Source organism: Protomyctophum parallelum (genome assembly GCF_964188405.1).
Source record: "Protomyctophum parallelum genome assembly, chromosome: 7".
Classification (NCBI taxonomy): Eukaryota; Metazoa; Chordata; class Actinopteri; order Myctophiformes; family Myctophidae; genus Protomyctophum; species Protomyctophum parallelum.
In genome coordinates this window covers 25,681,461-25,703,960 of record NC_139705.1, presented here as the reverse complement: position 1 = coordinate 25,703,960, position 22,500 = coordinate 25,681,461, and the positions used below count along the sequence as shown (strand labels likewise).

General features: G+C 44.0%; 1 protein-coding gene across 1 annotated transcript in view; it reads right to left on the bottom strand.

Annotated features, from left to right (window-relative positions):
• The window catches only part of LOC310862306 (helicase ARIP4-like), a 50,961-nt gene that overhangs the window by 23,000 nt on the left and 5,461 nt on the right, over positions 1–22,500 (bottom strand). The window contains exons 2-6 of the mRNA XM_083770142.1: positions 11,684–11,936; positions 9,130–9,263; positions 8,895–9,035; positions 3,348–3,574; positions 2,432–2,614 (exon numbers count right to left, since the gene is read on the bottom strand). Coding sequence (XP_083626268.1) covers positions 2,432–2,614; positions 3,348–3,574; positions 8,895–9,035; positions 9,130–9,263; positions 11,684–11,936 — 938 coding nt within the window. The remainder of the gene's footprint in view (positions 1–2,431; positions 2,615–3,347; positions 3,575–8,894; positions 9,036–9,129; positions 9,264–11,683; positions 11,937–22,500) is intronic.

Here is a 22,500-nt window from a genome sequence, read left to right as displayed (position 1 = left end):
TTAATCGCGATTAACTACAGATAAATTAATCGCACCTTTTTTTTCACCGAGGAACGTTTCTCACTGGGCGCTTTTCTATAGTACTGAAAACTGGAAATAATAAAAAGTCACCCCATTTTGTGTTGCCTAGAACTGGAGGTCTGACAAAAAACAGTAACAATATGAAGTAAGTACAGCTCCTTAGTCCTGTAATGTCACTGAGATGTACTTGTTACTGTTACAATTCTTTTTTCAGACCTCCAGTTCTAGGCAACACAGAATGGGGTGACTTTTATTATTATTTCCACAACAGGTATATTAATGACAGTAAAATGTTGAAAATGAGTGGTATCCTGTAGTCACTATTCATTGATTCACTGGGATACCAAAAAACATTAAAAAAAAAGGTTTCTCGCTGTTCTCGGGTTGAATATTGATATGCGATTAAAATGCGATTAATCTAGATTAATTAATCGCAAAGCCTCTGATTAATTAGATTAATTTTTTTAATCGAGTCCCAGCTCTAATATATATACTAGAATTTCGCGGCCGCTCATCCCAGAGTTACGTTGCCGCGCACTATGGGAAGAAGGAAATTGCGGGAGTTGACTCCACATGTAGTAACGGATGGGTTATTAGTTATTATTATGTGTCCTTATTAGTGTAGTGTAGTGTAGTCAACACGTTATGGCTCATACACACTGCCCGGTATTTGCTCCGATTATGCTGTCGGGGAGCATTTTTGGCGCTGGCCGACAAAACCGCTGATCTGACGTTAAGCGGTGCCCAAAAGGTAGATCAGGATCTACCAGTATAGATCACAAAGGCTTTGCAGTTAGACCACATGACATGGCCCTAAAAATATATATAATTTTAATATAAAAAACGATTTTTGCATCTGCCGCTTGAGATGACCTGAGATGACTTGATTGATTGACATCAAAAAGGGCCTGTCAGCTCAAACACACAATGCAATACTTGTTGTTGCGTACAATCATCAGTAGCAAAGTCAAATACCAAAAATAAAAACCCTACCATTTCCATTTCCCCCCCTCTATTTCCCATTCCATGTGCGTTTGTCTTATAGTTGTCTGGCCTCTGTACTACTGCCATCTACCGTCCATTTATTGTATTACACAGTGGGTGAAAGAAACACACCCCTTAAGACTAAACCCCACCCATCAGAGGTGTGGGACACCACTGTATGTAGCCTATGAAAGGCTCCTCAATTACATTTTGTAACTATTTTCAGCAATGGGATGATAGTTTTATTTGGTGGGTAAATGGGCTGGTCGTTTTGAAAGTAGCTCTGAAGTTACCGTGGGTAAATCCCTGTAGGCTACCCACATATTGGTATTGCTATATTAGCCCAATATTGTCGTTACGCATTTCACTTGAATAATGTTGTGTGCGCACGTGCGCGTGCGGAGAAAGATAGTTATTTAATGAAACTCAAGATTATAACGTCCTGTCTCGCTGCCGCCGTGTATAGGCTGCACGGCTTTTCCTGTGTGTGTGTGTGTGTGTGTGCGTGCGTGCGTGGCGTGGCGAGAGAGAGAGAGATCGTGGCTTCCAGGCGTGCGTGTGCGTGTGTGTGTGCGCAATCAAATGTACTCGGCAGTATGGCTTGGCTGGCAGGCGAAATGGCGAATTCGAACGGTGTAATTGTAATAGTTTGGCACAAACCAAAATATGTCAAAGTACAATGTGTTTGTAACTAAGAGATTCGCTGAGAGAGCGATATTTAATATACAGAGATTTAGAAGGAATAAGCAAAATCGTGAGGCGAAAATTCCTCTCCTTCCTCGTTCCTGACAGTGGACAGGACTGTCAGGGAGACTCGGAGATCAGAGCAGCACAGGCTGAGAGGCAGAGCTAGTAGCCAATTAAAAGACGGAGTAGTAGTTGCCAGGTTCGGGAATTGTCGTAGTGTGTGTTGAATGGCATTTGAATGGCATTTGTGGGCTTGTGAATGAATTTTCTCACATGTAATTTGTGCTCACTTGCATAGACCTGGCGAATTTAGCGTGGTGAAAGGGCAACAGTGTTCCGGGGATGTGGGTGCTTGGGGCGATAATGTTTGTAGTAAACAAATGCATTGCCGCCGTGAGTGTGGACGGGAGGCATCTTTGGTGGCACTGCAATGAGCATTTTTTGGCGGGTGGTGTCGAGTGTTGGCGTTGGGCGCGATAGGAGGAGATAGGTCCCGAACACTGCGAAGGTAAGTGTGTGACGTGACTGCCGTCTGAGTGTGTGTGGGTGTAGTGTGTAAGATGGTGTTGTGGGTGTTGCAATAGCGACGTAGCTGTTGTGGCTTTGGGTTTCTTGCCATGTGTTGGGTACAAGTTCTCACTTGTTAATATAGATAGAGGGAGAGGTATACATAAAACAAGGTAGCCGAACTTCAACTCCCTCAATCAATCAATCAATCAATCAATCAATGAGTACTCACAGGTACAATTGCAAGCACAGTGTGTGCCTGTGTGTGTCTGAACAGGACGTCTATGAAGGAGATGACCTGCAGGGTCTTGCCCAGGCCCATGCTGTGGGCCAGGATGCAGCCCAGACCCAAGCTGCTCCCGAAACGCTCTAACGACTCCACCAGGTTATCATACAGGAAACGAATACCACCGATCTGAGAGAGAGAGAGACTTTTAACAACTTATTTATTCTTCAAATTGTTTACATTCTTTAAAAAACTGTTACAAACTACAATAGGACCTTTACCTTACCCCATTCTTTCCCTTTTTTTTAAAGAGCAATTCATTTACAAAAGTGACTCCCTCATCATTTACAGGAAAAAAGAGAGAGAGAGAGAGAGAGAGAGAGAGAGAGAGAGAGGGGGGGGGGGGGGGCAGATGCAGAGGAGAGACAAGAGCGATCAGTTGAGTAAAGGATCAGATGTAATATTAGCCTTTTCACAGAAGCCTCTTTGGGACAAAACACTGTGGAGCTTATCTGGAAAGACAGATGTGATCAAAATAAGTGATTTAGCCTAAAATAAGACCGGAGTCGGAGCTGCGCTCTGTATGTTGTTGCAATTCTTCACCTGTACCCACTCATTAATGCATAACATCAGATTAAGGTAAGAAAACGGATAATTGGCCCAGGCCGTAGCGTAACGGTCTGGGCACCGGACTGGTGATCCAGTCGCGGTGTGCCGCGGGTTCGACTCCCGGACCCGACACGGCCTTTACCGCATGTCATCCCCCCATCTCTCTCCCGTTTCCTGTCAGCCTACTGTCTGTCCCTTAAAAAATCAATAAAAAGGCGTAAGCCGCAAAAAAAAAAAAAAAAAAAAAAAAAAGAAAACGGATAATTGGGAATTATCCTTTAAAGCCTATTATCTTTGAGTGCTGGTACTGTACCTGGTGAGGTTTGACCACTCTGGCCATCTGCGGAGACAGGAAGATGTCCTCGTCCGCGGTGGTGTGATTGACGTTGACAAGCACCCGCCCCCGGCCGTCCGCTCGGTTGAGCGTGTCGATGGCGTGCGGCGCATCGCTGGACTCCCTTAGCGGCCTGTATTCACCTCCTGCGCCCCCAACGCGGACGCCAACGCCTTCCTTCTCCCCCAGACTCAGGTCAATTACATCTGGGAGGGAGGGAGAAATATTATATGAGCACGGATGTGGATGGGAAGGCGGCATGGTGGGGGGGAGAGAGAGAGAGAGAGAGAGAGAGGAAGATAATGGATAGGGAGAGCAGAGAAAGTGAGGGAGGGACAGATGTTGAGAGGGAAATATGGAATGAGAGAAGGTATAGATGCGTAACAGAGTATTGATGAGAGAGAGGGAAGGAAGGAAGCAAATAATATGTTGTGTAGAGAAACCTTTTACATATAATAAGTAGAAAATATGCATGACAAGTGGGCTGTGGTATTTATTTATCTGTTTCATAATAATCTCTGAAAATGTGCCATTGTTTAGTTTGGTTTAAACTGTAGTCTGTGTTGATCCTACTGCCCTATTTCCCCAACTGTTTCACGTCAAGGACCTCCAAATTGACACTAATTAGCCCGCGGGATCCACATTTGAAAATAATAGGCTATGCCATGGACCCCCATAAGAGAAGATTTTTACGGCTCTAGCAGTGATTCTCAAATGTCAAGGACCCCCCAGTTTGACATGCATTAGGCTACGGAACCAGCTTTAATGACATTATTACCTATGGGACCCCAATTTATATTGTAATTTAACTCTGAGAGTGTACAAATGGAACCAAATGGACCCGTTAGTTACAAACCCATAAGGGTCCATTTGGTTCCAAACTATAATTTAGCTGAGGACCCCCTGGAACTGCCTCAAGGACCCCTGGGGGTCCCCGGACCCCACTTTGGGAACCACTGCTTTGCACTCCATATGAACTCTTGTTCTCTGTATATTTTACAGTTACGTAATCCAGTGCTTGGGTGTTAATACATTTCATGCACTTGGTAGATGAAGGGCTTATCTGATTGCCATCATGCTAACTTCATATAAATAGGGTACGTATCCACAGGCAACTGATACTTTCATTGAGTTGCGCTGCATTACATAACACGCTTACACACATAGAAACTTCATGGAAAAAAGCCTCACAGAAAACGTAAACTCCCAAACGGCAAGATAAACTATTTATGTCTGGGAACTTGTGTGACGTTAAAAGTGTTGCTTATACAGACAGAAAACCAGCTCCACATCACACAGTAACCAACGTCACTCACTGCTATCAAGTGATACAGTTACACAAGCATTACACTGGCTGTTTGCTATAGGACACAGCGGGAACAGAAGTTGTGTGTGTGTGTGTGTGTGTGTGTGTGTGTGTGTGTGTGTGTGTGTGTGTGTGTGTGTGTGTGTGTGTGTGTGTGTGTGTGTGTGTGTGTGTGTGTGTGTGTGTGTGTGTGTTTAGGCAAGCGTGAAAATGGTGAGAAAGGGACACATTAAGGAACAGAAGACAGACAGAAAAGGGACACAGTTGGCTGTCTTCAGACAGACAGACAGACAGACAGACAGACAGACAGACAGACAGACAGACAGACAGACAGACAGACAGACAGACAGACAGAAAACGATCAAATGAGGGAATCAGACAGACTGGGTTAGAGGGAGAGATACAGTGTCAGACAGGGTGTGTGTGTGTGTGTGTGTGTGTGTGTGTGTGTGTGAGAGAGTTATTTTATATAACACAAGTGAATGGCTGGTAATACAAGCAGGATTAGAGCAGAGAGAGAGAACGGTTACATAACCTCATCCAGAAATGTCACTGTGCCACTGTGTCTGGTGTCTGGTTTCTGTGTGTGTGTGTGTGTGTGTGTGTGTGTGTGTGTGTGTGTGCTGTGTGTGTGTGTGTGTGTGTGTGTGTGTGTGTGCGTGCGTGCGTGCGTGCGTGCGTGCGTGCGTGCGTGCGTGCGTGCGTGCGTGCGTGCGTGCGTGCGTGCGTGCGTGTGCGAGACAGGGAGACAGAAGGTGAGTATGACTACCGGTTAATTTGATTTACTATGTGTGTTTGTGTATGGTGTGCACAATATATCCATTTCCTACCCAGTTTGCATGATGGTGTGTGTGTGTGTGTGTGTGTCTGTGTGTGTGTGTGTGTGTTCTGATCAATAACCAAAAATATTCCAATTAATTTGATCCCCAAAATAAACTTCAACTCACAAAACATTGATCACCCAGAGAGTACGAGTTTGTCCTTGATTGTGTGTGTGTGTGTGTGTGTGTGTGTGTGTGTGTGTGTGTGTGTGTGTGTGTCGTTAGAGATTAGATGACAGTGTCAGAAGCCCTACTAGTACATCACGTACAGTGCTGTTCCATTATTATCTACTACACACCCACCCACCCACGCACACACGCACCCACGCACCCACACACACACACACACACACACACACACACACACACACACACACACACACACACACACACACACACACACACACACACACACACACACACACACACACACACAGCAGTATTAGTGACTCCTAATGAACTAATGATGAAGTTATGATGATTTAACCTGATGTCAATCCTAGATACTATACATACATAGTACTGTACATCCGTTTATATAATGTGACCACATCATGAACCCGAGTGTCCCCGCATTATTCTACAGCAAACATTCCGCAAAGATCTACGCTCATATTGACCTGTCTGTGATCCCGAATGGGAGTTTTTCTGAGATCTCAGGCTCGTACCCAATGCTTGTTAGTGGACAATTTAAAACCCCTTGGTAACAATTCAAACTTTTGGTGTGAGTCATTTGAAACCTTCTTGGCATTGCATGCTGACATGGACTGTTAGCGTGCAGAAGATGTTTCCCAGAGCCCCCGGGCTGATGAAAACCATTAAAAACCGCAGTGTGTAATTCAATAAACACATGGCTGTCTAAGGGGAAATTAAGCACAGTTTTTCTTAATCCCCCCCTCCCAAAAAAACCCTCCGTGCATCGTTGGAAGGCTTTCAGGGTGCAGCACCGTGCACACTATACTGACTGTATTGGTTTGAGGTTTCTTCCAAAACTACTATTGAGAAGGGCCTTGTGCTTAACCCCACATTGCACCTACGTCGATCCTCAAAAGGACAACATTAGAAGACTGTGGCTGTACTTGGCAGAGCCCCGGGTGTCAGTATATATATTTTTGAGTGGTGCAACCACTCCTACAACCAGGAATGTCCGTGTGTATCATGTGTGTATCAGTCAAGAGCACGAGTGGTGTGCGCATGCGAAATTGGAACGACAGAAGTATGTGACATGGCTGCCACCTGCTGGACGCAAATCCAACTGCTGACTGCCTAGGTTCATTGATATCCATAATAAAGCTAATCTGACGGAGCAGAGAGAGAGAGAGAGAGAGAGAGAGAGAGAGAGAGACAGAGAGAGAGAGAGAGAGAGAGAGAGAGACAGAGAGAGAGAGAGAGAGAGAGAGAGAGAGAGAGAGAGAGAGAGAGAGGAGGCCTGGGGGGGGGGGGGGGAGAGAGGGCAGTTGCACCACTCGGTTCACACAGGTGTGATTTTTTTTAACTGAATGAATGTGAGGCAGAGCATGGCGGGGAAACTGCTTGTGTGCTCAGCAGTTCTTGGCTGCAAAGATGTCAGGTTAAATGGTTTTGGTTTTGGCACACATACTATATGCCCCACTACTACGGGTTGATGTGAGATGCTCTGGTTCCCCCTGTGGTGACACAGTCCTTCAAAAGCTTTCATTTTGAGTGGCAGAGGGGTCAGGGAGACATAAGTCCCATGACGGAACAGCCGCTGCCAGGAACTTTGGGTCCTGTCATTGAGTAATACACTGAACCCTTTCCTGCACCCTCATCGTAGGCTGCACTAGATTAGAGTATTAGTTAAATGCCTATATTGTTTAAGTAATAGTTGTCTAAGTATTAGTAAAAAGAAGAAATAACATAAAGCAAGCTTATCATAGAGGTGTGAATGTTCATCTTCAGGGATATGAGAGCTCGTCAACAGCACACAGTGCTCATTTCATGACATGGTTTATTTATCGTAAGTCCGGAATATAAAACTGAACAGGACATCGAGTACAAGAGACACACAGATCCCCCGTTACTATTCATGGTGAACAGATCAACCAGGTATGTTTGTATAAATAAATACAGTACCTAGGAGTAGTAATAGACCATCTGTTGTCATGGAAAGATCAGAGTTAGTTTAGTTTAGTTTATTTATTTATCTCAGTCATTTACAGTACAGTACATTTCAGAATCAGTGTGTAAGAAAACAAAGCAAAGAATCTACTTCCTTCGCCGTCTAAGACGGATTGTTGTTTTGTTCTTCACTACTGTAGTACCACCTGGTATGGATGTTTGTCTGTAGCCTCAAAGTCACAACTTCTATACATCTACGTATGATAACAGCATCCTAAGGTTAGCAAGGAATATCACCTCAAACACTAGCCATGTGTATAGTATGGAGAATATAGGTTGCTGCCATCACCCACGCTGCTGGCCAATGGAGAGCGACGACACTACGTGGCGGCCATCTTAGTTGGGTGCAGCATAACATTGTGTCTATGGGCATTGGGGCATGTGTACTTTTTAAATAACCATAACTTGCGCACTTATATGCTTTTATATGACGTTCATATAAAAACATGCACCGAGGCAAGATGGCCTCCGGGTGAACTACGTCGGATACTCCGCCTTGAGCCATCTAGCGACCTTTATATATGTCTATGGATGTACCGCTGTACTCAAAACCAAAAGGACAGAGCACACCCAGGTCAGAGGTCAATGTGTCTAACTTAACTGTAACGTCACGGGTTCGGCTGAGGCTCGTTTGCCGACACATGCCAGCCTCCCACGCTCATCCTCTCCCGTGTTTAGACGGCGGTGTTGTATTTCTGCTCTCTGTATAACCAAACCAGCTTCATGCCATGAATAGCTTAGTCATGAATCCTATCCTGGTGGTGAGCCTGGTATTATGAATCAACATGGAGGACTCATGACATTCTTACATAGCAGCCTAGGACATCTCCTACTGGACTCATGACATTCTTACACAGCAGACTAGGACATCTCCTACTGGACTCATGACATTCTTACACAGCAGACTAGGACATCTCCTACTGGACTCATGACATTCTTACACAGCAGACTAGGACATCTCCTACTGGACTCATGACATTCTTACACAGCAGACTAGGACATCTCCTACTGGACTCATGACATTCTTACACAGCAGACTAGGACATCTCCTACTGGACTCATGACATTCTTACATAGCAGACTAGGACATCTCCTACTGGACTAATGCTGAAGAAACAATGCCCTGTATTCATTAAAACTTGTGTTGTGAAAACATCTTCAGTGTCTGTCAGTTCTCTGTGTGTGTGTGTGTGTGTGTGTGTGTGTGTGTGTGTGTGTGTGTGTGTGTGTGTGTGTGCGTGCATGCTTGCGTGCCTGTACCTGTTTTGCGTGTGTGAGATACAATAGTTTTGTGGTCATCGTCAGTGGAGCTGGGACCACTGGAGGCGGACAGGCAGATCGTTTCCCGTCTGGCTGACGGTACTTCCTGCCGCGACGCTGCTGTGAGCAATGCGGTGACACCTAGTGGAGGGAGGAGAGTAGAGGAAGATGAGAGGAGGTCCCACGAAATAATTCAAGTGTGTGTGTGTGTGTGTGTGTGTGTGTAGCCCCTTACCTGTGCTGTATTCAGCCAACAGGGGGACAGTGACGTCATGTTTCCTCTGTTGCTTCAGACGTTGTCTCCTCTCTAGCTCCTCCTGCTGGGCTGCTCTGGTTACTGCCTCTAACTGCTGTTCCCTCAGGAGCTTCCTGTTCGCACGCAAGCAAGCGCACACGCACACACACACACACACACACACACACACACACACACACACACACACACACACACACACACACGACCGGAATCAGTTTTATTTGTCACGTCACAGTTTACAGGTGCACACAGTCTGCACACCCCATCGTTTTGTGTAATACTCAGTGAGTAGACAGAGGGCAGAGGTAGAGCGTGAGCAAATGGAAAGACTATATCTATATATATATATAATATATATATATAGCTTATCTTGCAAATTGGTATTTAGAATGTTAGTAGTAAGTAGCCTTGCCGAGCCATGAGGCCCATAGGGCAGGAGCCTATCTCCTGTTCCTGTAGCGTGAGGCAGCTTGATGTACAAGTACACATACCCTGGACAACCCCCAACCCTTGATGCTGAGTGTCAAGCAAGGAGGCATAGAGCACCGAAGTCTGACGTCACTTTCAGTAGAGGGCGTCAGTCCCCAGGTTCATGTATTTGTTTAGTTGCATTGAAATCGCCATAGGAGGATTTTTAGATTGCTTCATATAAGAACTGTGTTTGATAATAAATAAATATATAAACAATAAATAAACATGTCAAAACGCTAATGTTACTGCTGCTGAATTAGTTAGATTTTCGCTAGAAGCAGACTGTATCATATACTGTATGAGTGACTGACTGTTGCAAACGATACAGAGACACCTCCCTAACAATAACGTAGAGACAGCTTGTTTATTTTTGGACCACAACGCTTATAGTAGACGATATTAAGATCACCCCATGTTATTCTCCATAGAGAAATTACTTCCGCGAACCAGGGGAATGGTCGGGATGAGCGAGTTACGTCAGGACTTCGGTGCTCTATTGGGTCCCATTTGAGTCTTTGGTTTGAACCCGGCCAGGGATTGAACCCCGACCTCCCAGTCTCAGGGCAGACACTCTAACCACAAGGCCACTGAGCTGGTTAGCATCATATGAAAGGCATGACATTTGGAAACATTAGCAATGAGCATCATATATGCAGCGCAAGAACAGAGTAACAGTTTAGACAACGTGTAGGATCAGATCGTCCCCCACACTGCCTCTCTCTCTCGTTCTCACTAAGGGCTCATTCCACCCAGACACTATACTATACACCACCTCATTAAGCTTCTTTTACTGTATACTCCGCTTGTTGGAATGAACTGATCGTCAGGCTAATCAGTTCTTTTTGGCATGTGATACCATCGTACTATGGAGCTATGACCTGTTTTCCAAGTCCCTGCACTCCCGCTAGATTTCTGACCCTCCCTGCCCGGTTTCATCCCTAGATACCACCTGCAGTTTATTTTTTTGACCACCTGCTTCCGCCCACAGTAAAGTTTAAGTACTGTCTAGGACAGTGGTTCCCAAAGCTGGGTCCGGGGACCCCCAGGGGTCCTTGAGGCAGTTCCAGGAGTCCCCCAGGTAAATGAGAGTTTGGAAACAAATGGACCCCTTATGGGTCTGTAACTCTGAGTGTACAAATGTACACTCTCAGAGTTAAATTAACATTGATTTTACAATATAAATTGGGGGTCCCAGAGATAGAAATTCCATTAAATGGGGGTTCCGTAGACTAATGCATGTCAAACCTTGAAATGAAAATGGTTGAAAATCCCTGTTAAGAGTTGTGACATGTTGGCGCATGACATGGACACGGCTACTCTAATCGATCATTCCCGTTTGTCTTTCCAAATAAAGGAAAAACACTGCAAAGGTAACAGACCATCCACTCTCCTATATTGGTAAACCTACCTCAAAACCCTAACCTAACTAACCATAACCACAAGCACGGGAACAGGCGCATGTTCGAGCGCTAGTCCGAGCGTTGTTACCGCATGCTCAAATCGGAATTATACCATCGGATCAGTGTTGTTTTCGTCGACTAAAAGTAAGACGAGAAATGTTCGTCGACTACCTTTTTCCACTGACGAAAACTAAATGGAAACTAAATGAAAACTAAGCTACAGACTAAAACTAAGACTAAATATACTGACAACTTCGTCAACAAATAAAAACTAGACACAAATGTTAGGAAGGGACTATTGGACAAGAGATCCAGTATAAGTAAAAGTCATTTTACAATTGGTTGCATGCTGAAAATAGTCGATCTACAAGCTCACAACGCGTCGCAGTAGATCGGCTATTTTCAGCAAGTCATTGCTGAATGAAGTCATTACGACGGCATCAAGGCCGACTAAATCGTCGACTAAATCAACTGTAGATTTAGTCGACTAAAATCTTATGATATTTAGTCGAGTGAAACTAGACTAACGCTAAAACATTCCGGGTGACTAAAATATGACAAAAACTAAATAAAATTTCAGTCCAAAGACTATATGACCAAACTAAAATAGCAATTTGCTGCCAAAAACAACACTGCATCGGATCCCGTTCCAGGCCTCACACCTTATGTTCCGCCTCATGTGAGACGGTTTAGAGGAGCTCTTCTTGCGTCCCGTCAGGCCGAGGGAGGAGGGAGACGATGGGCGCTGCAGGCTGGCTGGCCGTGACGGCGGAGGTCGGGAGGGGAGGGGAGGACGGGCCGGCGTCTCCCCCGAAGGCGAGGCTGAGGGGGAAGCCGTGCACTGCCACGCCGGCCCTGCAGGGTCGCCTCCCTGCGTGTCATTCTCCGAGCTGAAGGAGGCACTGTGGGATTTGTCTGTGTGGGACAAGAGAGGGAAATGATTACTGTTGGGGCTTAGTTGGGATAAATGGAGACATTCGAGTCAATAATGCATGCGAGACTGGAGAAGAGAGAGTTGGCGAAAGCTTGTTTGTTCTTACTATAGTGTCAAACAAAGAAAATGGAAACTGTTCATTATCAGTTGGGTAACTTTTACTAGGAATTTATTGTGTAAGCCGAGTGGTGGAAGTCCTCGATCCGTCTGTCCTCGACTTCCTCCTCCTTTCTAACTCCCATAAAGGGTAAATGGTGCATTTATATAGCGCCTTTATCCAAGGTGCTTTACATAGATTGTGCATTACGTTCACCTGTTCACACACGCATTCATACACCGATGGCGGCGGAAACCATGCAGGCATCAACCAGCAATTAGGGGTTCAGTGCCTTGCTCAAGGACACTTCGACACCAACTCTGGGGGAGCCCGGATTCGAACTGACAACCTTGCGGTTACCATCGGGCCACTCTACCCCTGACCCACCGCCTCCCATCTCTTTCTACTTTGTTCTTCCTCATATATATCTCTCTCTCTCTCTCTCTCTCATGTACAATACTTTTCTCCTTTGACGTTTTCTTCTGCTTAAACGTCTCCTGGCATCCATTTCTCCGCACACCCCCCTCCCCTCTCCTCTCCTCTTCCCCCCTTGTGACTGTGCATGTCCCCTCCGTAACCCAGTTCTATTCCTGCGTCCTTCACTCCTCCTCTAAACGCTTTCTCCTTCTCAGTCTCTCACTTTATTTGTGGATATTTGATCTTCCTCTTTCATTCATCCCCTCTGTCTGTCTGTCTGTCTGTCTGTCTGTCATGTTCATGTCATCAGAGACACACTGAACCCGATCTGAGTATTTATACGTAAGAGCTGTATCACAAAGGTGGGTGGCTTATGAAACACTGACATACATTACACATGCTAACACACATGGTCAAACACACACTAAGCACATACAGTATACACACATGCACAGACAGACACAGACACAGACAGGAGTTGGCCTCATTAGGCCCACTGGCAGAGCCTGAGCAGAGCCTTTTGTGGTGGTTCTGGAGAACCGTGGCTCCGACCGAATCGATACCTGGCACTGCACTCCCTGTGGGGGTGTGGAACGCGTGTGTTGAATGTGAAGTCGGTGGGTCAAACGGTTCTCGAGTTACATGCATTACAACCGTACACACACGCACGCAGACAGAAAGACAGACAGAGACGTGGCGCATTTATAGTAGGATAAAGCAGGTCTATGAGCTCACAAAATATGATATCAGAATAGGGCATATAATGGTTAACTCTGTGTAAATGGAGTGTTACTTAATAAGTTCATTCACATTTTTATTTATTTTTTAACTGTGTCCATGTGATCAGCCACAGGGACGTGCACACATAGACATCAAAGGGGGCTTCAGCCTCTGCCCCTTCACCCGTCTGTAAAACAATTGCCCTCTCCAGACCACGAATGCAGCATTTACTACATGGTGAAAGTAATGCAAATGCAACTCTTTTCCATGCCATGCCGGAAGGCGGCATTCAGGAGAATTGCTTATTTTCCCAAAGTCTTCTGAACGCGAACACAGTATTTTGCGTTGAACAAATTTGTTTAGAAATTCATGTCGTTACACCGCATCTCCACTAGCTAAAGAGTGCTGGATTGCGCCCCGAAAATAGCTGATCTACAAGCTCTCATTGCGTCGCAGTGTGACGCGTTGTGAGCTTGTAGATCTGCTATTTTCGCATTTTTTTGTCGGGATTTCAGCTCCTGCCCCTCTAACGCTCTCTGCACGTCCCTGTGATCAGCCACCAGAGGTCTAATGTAACACACCTGTGTGTGATGTAACATGAGCCACATGAACGCATGAGCCATAAAACAGAAGCTTAAACTATAGCTTACATAATGGATATATCTGGGTGTGGACCAGGTCCCATGCAGTACAGAGAGGGACATACAGAGGATAGTCCATGTATTATTATTATATTATTATATTACTATACGTAATTATTATACGTATTATAATAAGAAACATTATGACAAAAAGCTAAAACGGCTCACTATATCAGCATACAGGGACAAAAATTCATATACAGGAAAATAAATTCCCAATGTGAATAAAAAAGTGAAAAGGATGCATATAGATGTGATTAGATTCTATTCACATGTTCACTCAGACATCCTTGGCTACTCTCCTCATACCCCCCCCCCCCCCCCCTCTCTCTCTCTCTCTCTCTCTCTCTCCCTACCTGTAGAACACTTATGTAACCATTCCTGAAATGAACAGTGTCTTACCATCAATGGTTGCACGCACGCAATAACACACACGAATGCATGGCACGCACATGGTGACTCACAGAGAAAGCCATGGGGAGCAGACAAAAAGTGGAGCGACACACACACACACACACACACACACACACACACACACACACACACACACACACACACACACACACACACACACACACACACACACACACACACACACACACACACACACACACTTTGGTCTGGCATACTAGAACACCTTGGTCTAGTTATTAGTTCTTATAGACTAAGAACACTTATCCCTGCACTGTTCACATCATGGGGAACACCAAAAGACACCCGCACTTCAGTCCTACCATATGGCCAAGGTCTGGAGCACCCCCTCCTCTGGAGCGAGTATTGAAATAAAAGTATACTGGATTCTTAGGCATCATACAACTGAGATTGTATCCCAGTTGTCCAATTACAATATACTGACCACTGCATGTTGCATCATTTTATGTGCAAATAAAGTTCACCCCTCAAAAACACCAGGAAACCATCTGAGAAAAATCACACTGCAATTGCAAACGTCAGCGAGCGACTGGTAATGACATTCAGAATGTGTGCAGCCTTCACCAGTGATGGGGACAATGCAGGCAAGGCCATATTCATGTCCGACTGATGTCGAACTACGCACGCACGCACGCACGCACGCACGCACGCACGCACGCACGCACGCACGCACGCAGGAAGTAATTGAGAGTTAGGATAGGTTACACAACACACACTCATCATTATGTAACTACTGTAATGCTTGAAGTGTTTTATACGCCCTACTGAGGAAACCCTGGAAACCCAAAACCTCTTTGGAATCGAAGAAATCACACGCACACGCACACACGCACGCACGCACGCACGCAACCTACATAATGCAATCAGAATCCACATCACATTAACTAACTCATTAACTAACTAACTAGACCCCCAAATGAGACCCCCTGTCCCTGCTTGCAACCCAAATCACACACACACATTAATTGGCACTCCAATGCTTTTTTATGATTTCTTACCCCCTTAAATCCTAAACCTATATTCCGGTAACTCTAATCCTCTATACTAAAGCCTGATTTGTACTTAATTGTCACACACAGAGAGTATAGCAGACCTTTTTACTGTATAGGACTGAAAACTGTCTAAAGACTGCAAACAGACTGCAGCAGACTGATCACTATCAGCCGACCGCCCACGAGGAAATCCCATGTCAATATCTTTCCATACCAGGAGGTCCTTAAAAAAGTTCGCTCCGGCCCAGACGGTTAGTTCAACCGTTTTTGTCTCATCTTTCTAAAGCCACTATTTGGGGATTTAGAGTGGGGAAAGGGTGTTCCCCCACTAAAGTTGGTATTTTGGTTACGCGTCTAAATCCCTTAAACACCTCCGTTACCCGTTATATTATGCATAGGTGTGGTTTGGGCGTTTCAATAATTAAACCACATTTAACCAATCACCAGTCTTGGCTTTAAGAGATCCCTTTAAGAGATCCCTTAACCGTTGCCCGTTAGTGCTATATTGCTTCATAGCCGCTGCCCTGAAGTCTCACTGCCGATCCCGGCGGCCTTTGCCGCGTGTCTTCTCAGTCTACTTTCAACCTATCGACAAAGGCAGAAAAAGCCAAATAAAAAATATATAAAAATAAAATAAAACGTTCGCTCTGAAAGAATATATATTCATTTGCGCCACATTTTCACAATAAAAAAAAGCAGATCTACAAGCTCTTGAGATTGTAGATCTGCTATTTTTCAATAGCTAAAGTATGCTTAAAACACCAAAAGGGGTTCCCGTTCAGAATGGCTTAAAGCAAAAGACCTCAGTAGGATATCGCCTCTCGATTTTCTGGCCACCAGACGGTAATGTTTGTCTAAGTTATTTATTTCCCTGGGAACTTGCGTTTGGAAAAGAAACGACGACATTATATTTGTGAGTGAAAAGGTCAACAGATAAATACTAAATAATAGACATGAAAAGATCAAAGTCTTCCCCTGACACGAACCCATACACACAGCCACAAAATATAGCCGGCAGGAAGCCATTTGTGCCGACTGGAATGTCTCCTTCCCACACATCCATCAGGCAAATGCATTTTCATACAAACACATTTTCATAAAGACAGAGGTGAACTCCAGGTCTAAACACATGCACATAAAGACAGAGGTGAACTCCAGGTCTCATACAAACACATTTTCATAAAGACAGAGGTGAACTCCAGGTCTAAACACATGCACATAAAGACAGAGGTGAACTCCAGGTCTCATACAAACACATGCACATAAAGACAGAGGTGAACTCCAGGTCTCACACAGACATGGAAGGCAGTATTGATTCTGTTGACTGTCTAAAACTATGGCGAAAAATGTTCTTCGACTTCTTCCCACTTACGAAAACTAAAGACGATATTTACAACTTGTCAACAAAATAAAATGAAAACTAGACTATTAAATTGTAAAATTATTTTCATATTGGCATTATACATTCACATGTTGTATAAAGCTGTATAAAATGTATTGATCGATCAATCCATTTCAATTGTGAATCATCAAATTTAGCTGGCGGGTAGCTAAGCTAACGTTAAAATCAGATTAAGCGGCCCAGGCCGTAGCGTAACGGTCTGGGCACCGGACTGGTGATCCAGTCGCGGTGTGCCGCGGGTTCGACTCCCGAACCCGACACGGCCTTTACCGCATGTCATCCCCCCATCTCTCTCCCGTTTCCTGTCAGCCTACTATCTGTCCCTTAAAAAATCAATAAAAGGCGTAAGCCGCAAAGAAATATCTTAAAAAAAAAAAAAAAAATCAGATTAAGCAAAAAGCACATTAGTTATCCTATGAAACAAAACAAAAACGCCCAAGTGCATGGTGCTGAGAAAAGGAAAAGGACCAGTAAATACCTGTCCTACACTAAGAAATAGTCACCTAAATGACATAAATTTTATTTATTTTTTCTTTTAGGTTTTATGACATTTTTATGAATTACACAAAAAAACCTCAGAAACTTCAGTGGATTTTCTGTGGTCTGGACTTCTCTGGGGTTTGGCTGTGAAATCTGAGCACTTGTTTGAGCCAGAAAACCCCAGACCACAGAAAATCTACTGAATGTTAAAAGTTCAGGTTTTTTTGGGTGCAATTGAGCTCAGAAAACCAAAAAGATAATTAAGAAAAATTACAAAAACCTTTTTTTTATGCCACAATCCCTTTAACAAACCAGTGTCTCATGCACAAACTGCTTAGTCACAGTCATCAGAAGAGCAGCACTGCCATTGGCCAAAATGCAGACAGAAGAATGCATAACACACAAGCTAACAGTGGACATGCATGACACTGTAACACACAAACACTACAATTATATTATGTAATGATAATCTTTGTGGTGTGTAGGTTGCTACAATGGCAATTTGAAACTGCCCAAATTCTGTGTGTGTGTGCGTTTCTGTATGCCAGTATAATTGTATACGTGTCAATCTTTGTGTGTGTGTGTGTGTGTGTGTGTGTGTGTGTGTGTGTATGTGTGTGTGTGTGTGTGTGTGTGTGTGTGTGTGTGTGTGTGTGTGTGTGTGTGTGTGTGTACATGTGTGTGTGTGTGTGTGTGTGTGTGTGTGTTTATGTTTCTGTACAGTAGGCCTATGTCAGTATACTTTTACATGTGTGCGTGCATGCATGCATGCATGTGTGTGTGTGTGTGTGTGTGTGTGCCGTGCGTGTATGCGTGTGTGTTAAGGGTGGGGATACAGTGGGGATATGCCTCCGGCAGGCTTGCATAACAGTTACGTATGTTAACCGTTTATGTAACCCCTCTACCGCACTGACAAACCAACATCACATTGTGGGTGGTTGGGTGTGTGTGCGGCATGCGTGCCCACACGCATGTGTATCTGCATGCATGCATGCATGCATGTTCAATATTGCTGTGCAATTACAATAACTGTGCCACCTGGGACAGACTGTGGGGGGGGGGGACACATTATCTGCTATTCTGCTGTGGTATTTGTATGTTTGTGCGTGCGTGCGTGCGTGCTGTTTAAGCATTATGCTATACTTATGTATACTTATGTTATACTAAAATCGTGAAAATGTGGTGGAAATCTTTGAATACATATTCTTTCAGAGTGAATGTTTTTAATTCAAACCTTTGCTTCTGGCGGGTCCCTAGAACAGCATATTTTCCACTGGGGGTCGGCGGCCAATTACATAATATTTTTGGGGGTCCTTGACATGAAAATGTTTGAGAACCACTGACATAGAAACATTCATTTTTCAGAAAACTGTCACAATTTAGAAGGCATTTGTAGAATCGTCCTTGGGTCTAAATTAAGATAGGAGGGAGGAAGACGACGAGGAAAATAAAACTATAGCCTGGGGAGTCACTCTTGTACTGTATGTTTGTGTCTGTGTGTGTGTGTGTGTGTGTGTGTGTGTGTGTGTGTGTGTGTGTGTGTGTGTGTGTGTGTGTGTGTGTGTGTGTGTGTGTGTGTGTGTGTGTGTCTGTGTGTGTGTGTGTGTGTGTCTGTGTGTGTGTGTGGTATCGAAAGAGAGAGAGAGAGAGTCAAAGCAGGAAGAACAGAGCTTCAATGAGACTGACCCCAGGCCTGCAACAGGAGACACATAAGATTCCCATCAGTGAGCCAGTGTTGATTTCGTCTACTGAAACTAAGACGAAAAATGTTCGTCGACTACCTTTTTCCACTGACGAAAACTAAATGGAAACTAAATTAAAACTAAGCCATGATGACTAAAACTAAGACTAATATATTGACAATTTCGATAAAAAGACTAAAATGTTAGTGAGGGACTAGTGGACAAGATATCCAGTACAAGACATTTTACACTTGGTTGCATGCTGAAAATAGCAGATCTACAAGCTCACAACGCCTCGCTCTGCGACGCGTTGTGAGCTTGTAGATCGGCTATTTTGAGCAAGTGAAAATCAGCCATTACAACGTCATCAAGGCCCGCCAAAATACATTTCGTCGACCCTATCAACTGTAGATTTAGTCGACTAAAATCTCATGACATTTAGTCGACTAAAACTAGACTAACACTAAAACATTCCACGTGACTAAAATGTCACTAAAACTAAATTAAGCTTCACTCCAAAGACTATGACTAAAACTAAAACTGCCAAAAACAACACTGCAGTGAGCTCATCTCCTGCCTCGTTATTAACGGCCCAGGAGTTCAATTCTGAGCCTATAATCTAGGGTCTGCTTCCTGACTGCTTCTGTGATGTACGTCACAGCTTCCCAAATGACAGCTTGTAACCCAATAGACCCTTATGGGACTGTCACTCTGAGAGTGTACAAATGGAACCAAATGGACCCTAACGGATCCATTTGGTTCCATTTGTACACTCTCAGAGTTAAATCAACAGTGATTTTACAATATAAATTGGGGGCCCCAGAGATATAGAAATGCCATTAAATAGGGGGGTCGGACTCGTAGCCTAATTCAAGTCAAACTGCGGGGGCCCTTGAAATGAAAATGGCTTGAAACTCTGCTAGAGACATAAAACTCTTCTCTGGTTCTTGGCATATATATTTCCAATGGGGGTCCACGGGCTAATGAGTGTCAATTTGGGGGTCCTTGACATGAAAGCGTTTGGGAAGCACTTGTGTTAGTGGAACAGCCACTGGTGACATTGGTTCTCAGACTCAGAGTGGGGTACTGAAGATATTAGACAGCATCGGTACTACTACTTATATTAGTATATATTTTTTTATCCTTTGGCTATTAAAAAATGGGATTATAGTCACACCATGCAGACAAACAAGGGTCGGAGCGGACATGCGGTCGGACATGCGCTGCTCCCGTGCTTGCGGTTAGGGTTAGGTTAGGGTTTGAGGTAGGTTGTCGGTCTAATGACAGTCGGAAACAATAGTATGTCTAAACTAAAGCCTGTACCCTTCAAAAATAGCCAAAGAAAACAAAACATATATATACAGTATATTTAACACAAATCATCTCCTCTGGGGGTCCCTGGCACACAATGAAGTTGGATGGTTATCCGCGGCCAAATACATATTTTTGGTTGCAGTTTGTGGGTCCTTGACATGAACATGAAGCGTTAGTCCTCTATTCATATAAGCTAATTCAGGGCCATATCGCTGTTATGTGTGACTGAATACAGTATGTGGCCAGTGAGGACTATCTTCTTTGTGCCTGAATATGTGGCCAGTGAGGACTATCTTCTTTGTGCCTGTGGGGAAGTGGGGAAGTGGCAACAAAGGAGTAGTCACTGAGTCACTGGGTCATTTTGACATGAATTGAGGTTAGTATATTTCTATTCAACTCTGCCCTCTTCGTTTAATTCTGCCCTTCCTTCTACCTGCAAGTACACAATAAGATGACCCAATTCCTGCAGCCTATCCATAACTACCTGTTGGCGATCACCGATCGCGCACACATACGCACACATGCACGCACACACACACGCCCGCGCCCATTCTTGCAAGTTCTCAAATTACAATGTCTTGAGCAACGTGGTATATGCCACTCTCCTCATAGCCATTACTCTGTCTCAGATGTCTGAAGTGACACGTGTAACTGCTCCTGCCTGGGGAACTCAGTTCCGAATTGTATTTACATTTATGACTGTTTCTCAATTAACCACTGAGACAGGACATCAGCCAACTAACGGATAAGATGCATACCCATATAATTATATATACACACACACACACACACACACACACACACACACACACATCTCCGATCTACAAGCTCATAAGCGCGTTATGAGCTTGTAGATCGGCTATTTTCACTAATTTTGGTCCCGGCAAAACGTCTAATTACTCATTTGGGTCACGGGCTGATACGTTTGGTTTAGTGTACACTGATATATACCCATAAAATACAGTATATGCCCATATACACTGATATATATACCCATATAGACTGATGTACACTGATATATATACCCATATACACTGATGTACACTGATATATATACCCATATATACTGATGTACACTGATATATATACCCATATACACTGATGTACACTGATATATATACCCATATATACTGATGTACACTGATATATACAGTAAATAGTAAATACCCATATACACTGATATATATACAGTAAATACCCATATACACTGATTGTACACTGATATATATACAGTAAATACCCATATACACTGATTGTACACTGATATATATACAGTAAATACCCATATACACTGATTGTACACTGATATATATACAGTAAATACCCATATACACTGATTGTACACTGATATATATACAGTAAATACCCATATACACTGATATATATATACCCATAAGGGTCGATGGCTTGGTCGTTAACTAGTGTTATCATGTTCATGTGTTAACCAAGGCTAATCCATGTGCTAACCAGGGTTCATCTGTTAATCTAGGTAAATATATATAATCTGGTGGTAACCACAACTAATATAGTCTGTCTTTATCTGTTAGCCATGCATGTATTTACATTACAGGCATATGGTAGCCTATTGGTCATTAATATGCGTTATGTTGAGTATTTCTTTTAAATAAGTGTGCATTTGTGGGCATGCAAGCACACATCCGTACAACACCTACACAGTAATCCTATTTACCGTAGTATGTATACCTTAATTTAACCCCAGAAACGAATCTAACAGTCATTCTAAACCGTTAAGGAGATTAAAATGCACACACACACACACACACACACACACACACACACACACACACACACACACACACACACACACACACACACACACACACACACACACACACACACACACATAAAGATCAATAAAATGTGTGTGTGTGTGTGTGTGTGTGTGTGTGTGTGTGTGTGTGTGTGTGTGTGTGTGTGTGTGTGTGTGTGTGTTGCCCACACATGTTTTTGCCCCAAAGACAACTTTCTGAGCCAGAGACAGAAAGAGAGAGAGAGGACAGAAGACAGAAAGAGAGAGAGAGAGAGGACAGAAGCGAGGGGAGGAGGAGGTGAAGCAGGAATTCTAGGCTAGTGTGTCACAGCTGGTCTGAGCAGCTTTTAGAGACGAGAGGAGACAACATAGAGAAGGGGAGGAGAAAAGAACAGCGGAGAGGAGAGAGACAGAAACAAAGAACGCACTCACACACGCACGCACGCACAAACACACTGCACACACACACACACGGACGTCTGGAAACTTCTACTAACTCTCAGCATGCTAGCTATGTTTCTATGCTATGCTTACATAAGCCATCTCCTGCCTCTGTTCACTGAGCAATGCGTATGCTGCCTGTACTGTACTTTGGGC